Consider the following 9,922-nt stretch of genomic DNA (forward strand, 5'->3'; position numbering starts at 1 on the left):
AAATGACTATTATTTAAATAATGAGCAAGTTATTCCACAATTGCAAATCTACTAATGACAAGAGGCATAGCGACGCGTCCGGTTCGCGTCCCCAGATACTAGTTTACGTATCCGCGAGAGGGGTGACGCCCTGTGCGAGGTTTAGCGAGTGTTAGTTTGGGTATTTATAAACTAGGGGGGTAGGACGGTCCGCTCCCAAATCGGTAACCGAGGTCAACGAAGTGGGGATTCGTGCACCGAAGGTAAAAGGCTTGGGACTTACGTGGCGAGTGGGGAGGAATTACAGGAAGGGTGGCAGCGGGATTGCTACCGCAGGTCGGGATTGAGTAAAGCATGCACTCGGTAGGGATTTGGATGTGAATACAGGCAGCGATGGTTCGCTCGTGTCGCGGAAACCGCGCGAGCAGAAAGTCCTATCGAGCCAGGTTAGTGGGAACAGTGAGGGCAGCTATTCGCTAGGGACTCTTGCGCAATTAGCCGTGGGAAAGTTAGACGCGCGGGCGATCGTCTGGCTGTTGCGATGGCTCCCGAGCGAATGCTAGGAGGCGCCCGCGGTCGCGCGCCGTCTCTTATATTAGCTCGGTCCGTGCGGCGTGCGGCCGCGTAGCCGTAGGGTTGTCAAAACCTCCGCGCTCGGTGCTAGGGCTGTCGATGCGTCGCGGGGCGCGTCACATGGATAATACGGCACTGAGTGGGCCCCTGGCCATGGTGGGCCCCTAGGCACTGGCCTAAAGTGCCTTATGGATAATACGGCACTGATGTTACGCCGCCACTGCTGAATGGGTGGGACGCTGCTACGGCTTACTTACATATCTCAAGCTCATCTTTATGGCCAGTAGACTGCGAACTGACCTAGCTCACTGTGAGATTAGATTGTGCCTTTAAACCTGTCTGACACTGTCTGATCAAATCGTCTCGACCACAGTTCTTGACCAGAAGAGCGCGCCATCCTCATCACGCATTGGTTCCCTCTGAAAACCAGATTTTTGCTGAGCGGGCTCCTATTCAGCATATTTTTTTATGTTTACTCTTGCTTTGTCTACCATATTGTGCTGAATAAAGACTTTCTTCTTCCTATTCTTATTATTTAAAGGCAAAATGCTGGCTCCGAGAGCAGTATTTTTTAGAACTTTTATCTTATTGGTATGGATCTCGTTTTACCCCCTTAGGGGTTGAATTTTGCAAAATCCCATCAGTCAGTCACCTTTAGTTTTTATATTATAGTTACAGGATGGATTTTTGTAATGCCACTTGGATAAACTACAAATTCTAGGAGTCTCAAATTTTGCATGGGAGTTCTTTTTAAAACGTAGGTGCTAAATAAGACAGGATTATACAAAATTCAACCCTAAGGGGGTAAAACGGGATACACGCGTACGAAGTCGCGGGCAGCTGCTAGTTTATCATAATTAGTTCAGTAGGTTATTAAGACCTGCCAAAATAAACATATCTTGACGATCTTAATTGTGATAATGTTCATATTTAGGTTAATCTCGATATTTTGGGATTACGAACCGTGATATGATGGAAAATTAGTATAAAACAGTGAGGCAGAGCAGTACCATCAGTATTGGTCCACCACTATCCAATATGGTTGGCTTCAAGGTAGCTCTACTATTCGGTTTGGCAGCCGCCTCTGGTAAGCATTGTATCTATCTTAATAATAGTCTCTCTCTAATCAAAATACATCTCTCTGGACTAAAAGGCTGGAGAAAGAGTAAAAGGATTGATGGCGAAAACGGGCATGTGACAATCTAAAAGAACTCCTTATATTACGTTATTGTAATTTCCTTATTTTGTGTATTACAGCCCTTCCTCAACAACGCGCAGACGACGATGGCTGGGGCGACCAGCCTTCATGGTGGCCCAGTGCCTTCCCGTGGCCCCCGGCGATTCCCGACCCGTGGCCCGACCAGCCCGTGTGGTGGCCTAACTCCATTCCCTACCCCCCTGTCCCTGAAGAGTGGTCTGACCAGCCCGAATGGTGGCCCGACTGCGCCTCCTGGCCTCCAGTGATACCCGAGACACTCCCTCCCGTCTGCTGGCCCGATATCCTTCCCTGGCCCCCGGCGATACCTGAGCAGTGGCCAGACCAGCAGCCTGACTGGTGGCCTGCTTCGCTCCCCTGGCCACCGGCATTGACCGACCAATGGCCCGATCAGCCTTCCTGGTGGCCCTCTTTCTTCCCCTGGCCCCCGGCACCGCCCATGCAGTGGCCTGACGAGCCCTCGTGGTGGCCCGACTCCCTCACCTGGCCCCCTACAGTCCCCAATGATTTCACATGGCCCCCACAAGGTGTGGACGCCGACAGCATCGAATACATTCCCTCCAGGGACAACCAGTTCCATCTTTTCACCAGGTTAGTTTCGAAACACCTTTAGCCACCGCGACCACCGAGTTTTAGTTGGCCGATAGTTGAGACTATTTTAGTGTTGAAAATGACCAAAGCGGCTGAATTTGACGGACCTTCATTTACGGTCAAATTGGTCAAAAACGGTCAAAAACAAGTCATAAACTGTCAACTGAGTATTGAGTACTAAAACGGTCAATTTCGATCAATTTAATTTCAGTAATAGTAGAGTACTTTTTTAAGTTTTTCTTAGATTTTGCGGATTGATAAAAGTCTACAACATCATAATTGAAATAAAAAAGTGCTTTGTAATGATTTATTGTGCTCTCTTTCTTTCCCTATGCGATTGCCTCGCACCCCGCTCACTGCATTATTAGGCGAATGGCAATGTCGCTTCGCTGCGCACGTCAACTATGATGACGTCTTATTCTCTCATAATAATAAATAATAAATGTATTACAAATTAACGTTCCTTCATTTAAAATTGCATATAAATTGGGTAAATTATTTGGTGGTAGTACAGTAATATTGAGTCAAATCGAGTGAATTTGACCGTTTTTGACCGGTCATTTCTGGTATTTGACCATCGTGACCGGTCAGATTCAGTCAATTTACATCACTAGTCGGGACCCATTCTAATTTGTATGAAGAATCGGCCGATACCAAATCGATGTGCGCATTTTCATACATGTCCGTACTGATTAACAGCCCGACCCAACAATTGGCAAACTAAAAGTCGGTGGTCTGCGTCTAGGCTTACTGTAAATATAAATTGCAGTTTATGTGCACTCCACTTCATCATCATCATCTTAAGGTCATAAAATGTCCTGCTTTAGGACAACTCTCTATTTACCAAAGGCAAAACGCAGCTTAGGACGTCCATCCACAAGGTGGACCGACAACCTCACAAAGGTAGCAGGAAGGCAGTAAGGCACTGGATGCAGGCCGCCAACCGGCCATTGTGGATATCATTGGGGGGAGGCCTACGTTCAGCAGTGGACGTCGTATGGCTGAAATGATGATGATGAAATGGAGGATTTGGCACTTCCTATGCTAGGCATATATGGGTTGTTGTCTCAGACATGTTCATAATTCGATCTAAGTCTTTGTAAATCCACCTTCTCTTCCAGGAATAACCAGGTCGTGAGCCAGCCTCTTCTCATCGACAATGCTAACATCCTCGCCTCTTCAAACTACAACGCTAACAGCAGAACCGTGATCTTGATCCATGGCAACCGGGGTTCTGCCACAGATACATTCAACTCTGTGATGGTGCCTGGTATGTTCCTCACCTAGAAGGATGTTTTTAATGTGTATTACGGAAGATCGAATTTAAAGGGTTCTTTACGAGATCGAATCAGAAATGAGGAGATCCGTAAACGAACTAAAGTTGCTGACATAGCCCGACGGACAGGGCATATAGTAGGTACGCAGAACTGACGGCCAATCCCCATCCCCATCAAGGTTCTGGAGTGGTACCGGAAAGCGCAGCGTAGGACGTCCACCCACAAGGTGGACCGATGACCACATAAAGGTAGCGGAAAGGCCGCCACCAACCAGCCATTGTGGAAATCTGAATCTAATCTGTGGCTGAAATGATGATGATGATTTTAAAAGGACAAGATTGAAATTAATCTTCTTCTAAGCCTATAAAAACTCCCGTTTGTACCCAACCTGGTAAGTTTTGTAACCTTCTGAAAGGAGAAAGACACTGGGTCGTCTTCTACGCCTATAAAATTCTAGAATACGGGATAATATCTAATTTCTCAACTCTCCTGTGCAGCCAGGATCTACAGCTTGACCGCTATTTAAAATCCTACCAGTGAAGGCCGAGTTTGGTGGAAATCTCTAGATGATTGTGAACATTGGCTAAGATACACTGGATTTTTCTATACGTTAAGTACATAAAGGCTCAAAATTAAGGGACTATTCCCACCTCTCGTTCCCACCGCTGCAACTCCTGTGAAGCCAGGATCTACAGCTTGACCGCCAATAAAAACTCAACCAGTGAAGGTCACGTTTAGTAAATTCTCGCTCAAAGGCTCAAAATTAGTAAATGATTCTCCTTCCTCCAGCTTTCCTCGCCGCTGGTGATGTAAACGTGATCGTCGTCGACTGGAGCGCTGGTGCCAACGCCGGGTTTTTCACCACCACCTTCTACTCAGTTCTGTCTGGTAAGTAACTCTATAAATAAATAAATATCCTTGGACTCTAATACGAGAGAGTATAGATCGTTTCATCCTCGAAGACGCGCCCCACCAATGTTTGGTTTCGGTCGCGCGGGGTGCGGGGAGTTTGAACCGAGCAATCCGAGCGGCATTATTGTAGTGTGCGTGTGCACTCATGGATCATTTATTAGCGGAAGAATGGTGGGGCGCGTCTTCGTGGATGAAAGGATCTATTCTATAGCATAGCAGAGAAGAATAGACATTATTTTTAGTTTAGTGTTAGATTCAAAATCAAAAAATATTTACAATCAGGGACTGGTGCCTGAAATAGGTCACCACCACTTATACCTTTTCTTGAGTCCATTGAAGGTCCACTCTTACTACGTTTGAAAGAAAGAAAGATACATTTATTACAATGGACATCACACACAAATACAGGCAATTACATAGACATGAGAGTGGCACATAATAATGGAAGAAGAAAAAATAAACCAACAAGATGCCCACTGCAACGGGACCCCACTCAGCATATGCCGTGGCCCACGGTGACGAAGGCCACGGCGCTGGTTTTCAGTGTGTGTTTGCTGATTCACGATCGTCATTCAAAATCAAAGTCAAAAATATTTTATTCAGTATAGAGTTTAGACCAATATTTATGGCACTTAAACGTCAAAACAAAAAAATGTAGCACTTAAGAGGCACTTTACATGTCTTAAGATGGGGCTTTTGGGCCCTACCAGTACCCTAATTGTGCGATCGATTTTCTGCTTCACTTAAGTTGCTTAAGCAAGCATAATTTGCGAATACGGGCGTCAGTCACCAGTTCACCACATGTTGCCGTAAGGGTAGATAGTGGAGGAGGCTCATAGTCCAGCAGTGGACTGTAAAGGGCTGTTGATGATGATGAAGGGTAGCCAAATTCAAGTACATCAAATTGTCATTCAGAAACTTGTTCAAAGCCTGGTCGCTCGCACGTAATTATGTTGCTGTCGCGCTCGCACACTCACTGCGGGCGCGCGTCGCACAGTCGCGACAGCAATATAATTATGCGCGAGCGACAAGGATGGGCAGCTTGGGGTCATTGGACGGGATTCTACTTGCTCACGGACCAGGCTTTAGAAAACACTTTGATTTACAGGCGCATTCGTGTCCCGCTTCATAACATTTCTGGTCGACCAGACTGCTGGTAGCCTGGCAGACTTCCACATCGTTGGCTTTGGAATTGGAGCCTTAAACGCTGGCTACATCTCCAGCCTCCTGAACGCCGAAATTGGATACGTCACCGGTAAGATATTATGGTCTTCATCGTCATCACCAGGTCCCGGGAAATTCGGGGATTTACGGGATTGCATACAATACAAAATAATAAAATTTGCATGAAACGATACGCACTCTCGTTTGACATTGTTTTTTTAAGATTATTACTAACTAGCGGCCGCCCGCGACTTCGTACGCATGGATCCCGTTTTACCCCCTTCATCTATCTTACGCGGTTTAGATTTTTTCATACAATTTTTTTTCCCGCTAACTCCCGTTCCCGTGGGAATTTTCAATATCCTGTTGTAACTAAGCTTTAAGTTTACTAAGGTACCTGCATGCTAAATTTCAGGCGTCTAACTTAAGCGGTTTAGATTTTTCATACAAAAGGTTTTTCCCACTAATTCCCGTTCCCGTTGGAGTTTCTAAGTATACTATAACCTGCCCAGGAGTATGAAGAATAATTGTACCAAGTTTCGTTAAAATCCGTCGAGCAGTTTTTATTTCCATAAGGAACATACAGACAGACAGACAGACAAAAATTTTACTGATTGCATTTTTGGCATCAGTATCGATCACTAATCACCCCCTGATAGTTATTTTGAAAATATATTTCATGTACAGAATTGACCTCTCTACAGATTTATTATAAGTATAGATAGTATCAGGTCCATATTCAAATGCCGGACAGAAAGGATATAGAGCGGCCAAAGCTTGGTGGTTTCCAATTACAAATAACCAAGTAAAACTCATACAAAAGCTGCCGCGACATAAACACAGCTTTAGCGGCCGCCCCTGGCTTCGTACGGGTGGATCCCGGTTTATGGGTGGAGTTTCGTAAAATCCCTTCTTAGCGGATGCCTACGTCATATTAATAAGTCATAACATCTACCTACATGCCTTTCAGCCCTATCCGTCCAGTGGTTTGGGCTGTGCATTGATAGATCACTATGTCAGTCAGTCAACTTTGAGTTATTATATTTAGTATATTTTTACATTTGAACGAAAGAAAGAAAGAAAGAAAGATGTATACATTTATTACAATGGACATCACACAAATACAGGCAATTACATAGACATGACAAATATAAAAACAAGAGTAAACTGAGCAGTGCCACCCATTCACCAACAAGATGCCCACTGCAACGGGACCCCACTCAGCATATGCCGTGGCCCACGGTGACGAAGGCCACGGCGCTGGTTTTCAGTGTGCTCCATGCCGAGTGAGGGTCACGGACCATTGGTAAAATAAATAACATTTCACGACACCTCTTCGTCCTCTCTGCATAATCACGAATCTACAATTGTTTTAATCAACCCACTTCTTTCCAGCCCTGGACCCCGCGGAAGGTTCCAACATCACCAACCTGCTGCCACCTATGTACGCCCTCCAGTCACAGTACACCGAGGTAATCCATACCGATGTGGATGGCGGTGGCTACCTCCCACCCTTGGGAGATGTTGACTTCTACCCCAATGGAGGTACCAACATGCCTGGATGTGGCGGCGACAGTTCATGCAACCGCTTAAGGTGAGGATATGGCAATAGAGTAGAGTCATCAATTTCGGTCGATATAGTTTGAGTGACGCCACGGTAGTGTCGTAGACCCGTTAACCTTAGTTGACGAGTTAGGCTGGGTGCCAGGGTTGCACCATCTTTAACAGTAACTTTACCGGTGCTTTTTGTATGGAGTTTTTTGACGTTTGTCAAGCAAGATGATGCAACTGAGCCTTAGTCTCGCTAACTTTGGTTTATACCTTTTACATGGCATAATGATGATGTCATTAGCCTTAGTTGATACCTTTTGCATGACATAAGAGTTATACCATGAACTTAACAATAATATATACCTTTGGAAAAGATCCTCTGCATAACAGTAGGATTCTCACTTGCCTTAACTTTCGACTGACACTGTCATTAGCCTTAGTTGATTTATGTTTTGTATGGCGCTACAGTAGTGTCACAAGCATTGGTTGATACCTTTTACATGATTCCAAAGTAGTGTCATCGACTTTTATTTTGCAGCAGCTCTACAGCTTTAAGACAGTAAAATTCTTTCTTTTGTGTGTTCTTTCCAGGGCCGTCTACTACTTCGCTGAGTCTATCCAGACCGGTGGCTTCACCGGGGTTGAGTGTTCCTCCCACCAAGAAGCTATTAACAGCACCTGCAGTGGAGCTGGCAGCCTGAATCTTGGAGGACTTACTCCTAAGACTGGGTAAGAAATCATACCTTTTTTTTCGGGGAAAAATGCATCGAATTCCATACCTACCCTACGGGGACAGGGTAGGTTATGTGGGGCTCACCAAGTCAGAAGGACAAGGCATACCCACTAAAAGACCCCGGTGCTCCATCATTCGCCTTAAGCGTGAAGGAACTGTGGGATTCCGGACAAAGCCTTCACTACCACAGTCCCTCCCGGCGATTGCCCGCCTACACGGCGGGCCCTACAAGCCCCCCAGGACGGGGGGCGACGGGAGCAGCTAGGAGCACACAGCTGTTCCCGTCCGACGGTGGTGGTGGCCTATGCTAACCTAACCGCCTCTGTGGTCTAGTGGTAAGACCACCTGCTTCAGACGCAGAGGTCCCGGGTTCGATTCCCAGTGGGGGCAGATTTTTTTTTCTGTTCGGTTTGGTTGGTGGTAGGGCTTGTTCCAAGTCCGCCTGGCTAGCTACCACCATCTTACCTAAGTCTGTCGCCATAACAACAATGTTAGCAGCATTGTTGTGTTCCGGCAGTTAGAGGTAAGATAGCCAGTTCCTCCGTGGTTGAGGATTCCGGTGAAGCTCGCTTCCACCTTCGGCCTGATCATCACTTACCATCAGGTGAGATACAGGCCAACAGCTTCCTCGTTGTGTATAAAAAAAACCTGTGGCTTAATTCACGTATTTTGACAGTCAAGATCTTGCTGACGTTCAGAAGTTGTCCCATTAAAAAACAGTTCTAAATCCGTATTCACCAGGGTCATTTCGATAGAACGATTACTCGATAGGATCGCAACTCAGTTTTTTGTTGTCGTTGAAGTTTTGTTACGTGAATAAGGCTACAGGGCCCCGATTGTGCTAAAGATTTTCAACTGCAATGCGACTGGACGACGAACGAACTTCAGCTATTTTGACAAATCCGTATCGCGCGTCGTTTTGACAGCTAGTTCAAACGATTATGTAATGTCAACGGATCGCAACTGCGTCTTTGTGTAAAAGCTGGCAGAAAACTACTTTTCTCAAACGCAAGTCAAAGGTTTTACGATCATTTGTTGTGTTTTACTGAAAAAATAAGGTGTTTTGTCTTTGTTTGCGTGTGAACTTTACCGCGATACCGAATTGCACATCAGCTGGAAATGGAATGATATTGGAGCGTGGTGGAGTGTGGACTAGGGATGAAATGCAAATGAATTGGAGATCTTTCGCTAAAAGTTGACTATTCCTATCGTTCCCACCGCTGCAACTCCTGTGTAGCCAGGATCTATTACAGCTTGACCGCCATAAAAACCCAACCAATGAAGGTCAAGTTTGTCCCGGGGGAAAGTTAAACTGTCATTGGAACCGCAACGAAATTAATCAGAAGAACATTGGAGGAGTTCGAAATTAAGGTTCGACTTCCCTCCATTGCAAAGCGGATGACATAATTTATTTATTTATTGGGTACATCAACATTTATTAATATCTTTTGCTAATGTTCTCTTCTCTTCTTTACAGGTCTTCGGGAGTCTTCTGGGTTAGCACCAACGCCGCTCCCCCCTTCTCCCAGGGCTAAAACTTCGTTTAGTTCGTTATTTATTTTACTTTTAACTAAGGAATAAAGAAATGCTTTGTTCTGATGTTTTTGTATTATTTACGAGCTATGCTTTAGACTTCTTCGTACCCCTAAAAATAATTTGGAATAATATTTCCCGTTTTTGCAACATATTTTTTCTTTACTGTTCCGTTATTATTATTATAAAACTTTATTGCACAATAAAATAGTACAAAAGGTGGACTTAATGCTATTTGAGCATTCTCAGCCAGTTGTTGGTTATAGGGCTTAGATAATTAATCTTAGACCTACCATAATAATCCAGACTAAGTTCTTATATACCCACACACAGACCGGATTATGTGATCCATAATAGCCAAAATAATTGATTACTAAGATAAGATAGCCATTC

At 45.0% G+C, this 9,922-nt stretch overlaps 1 protein-coding gene across 1 annotated transcript; it reads left to right on the top strand.

Moving 5' to 3' along the window:
• The first annotated feature begins 1,536 nt into the window (after window positions 1-1,536).
• On the top strand, window positions 1,537-9,595 carry LOC114353277 (pancreatic lipase-related protein 2-like). Its single transcript, XM_028305195.1, has 8 exons — window positions 1,537-1,639; window positions 1,810-2,359; window positions 3,481-3,629; window positions 4,426-4,524; window positions 5,657-5,803; window positions 7,108-7,306; window positions 7,855-7,992; window positions 9,474-9,595. Exons 1-8 carry the CDS (start codon window positions 1,591-1,593, stop codon window positions 9,529-9,531), a joined length of 1,389 nt encoding a protein of 462 aa, XP_028160996.1. The 5' UTR covers window positions 1,537-1,590; the 3' UTR covers window positions 9,532-9,595.
• Window positions 9,596-9,922: the final 327 nt, after the last annotated feature.

The sequence above is a fragment of the Ostrinia furnacalis genome, unplaced genomic scaffold (assembly GCF_004193835.3).
Source record: "Ostrinia furnacalis isolate ACB-3 unplaced genomic scaffold, ASM419383v2 OfSCF1638, whole genome shotgun sequence".
Lineage (NCBI taxonomy): Eukaryota > Metazoa > Arthropoda > Insecta > Lepidoptera > Crambidae > Ostrinia > Ostrinia furnacalis.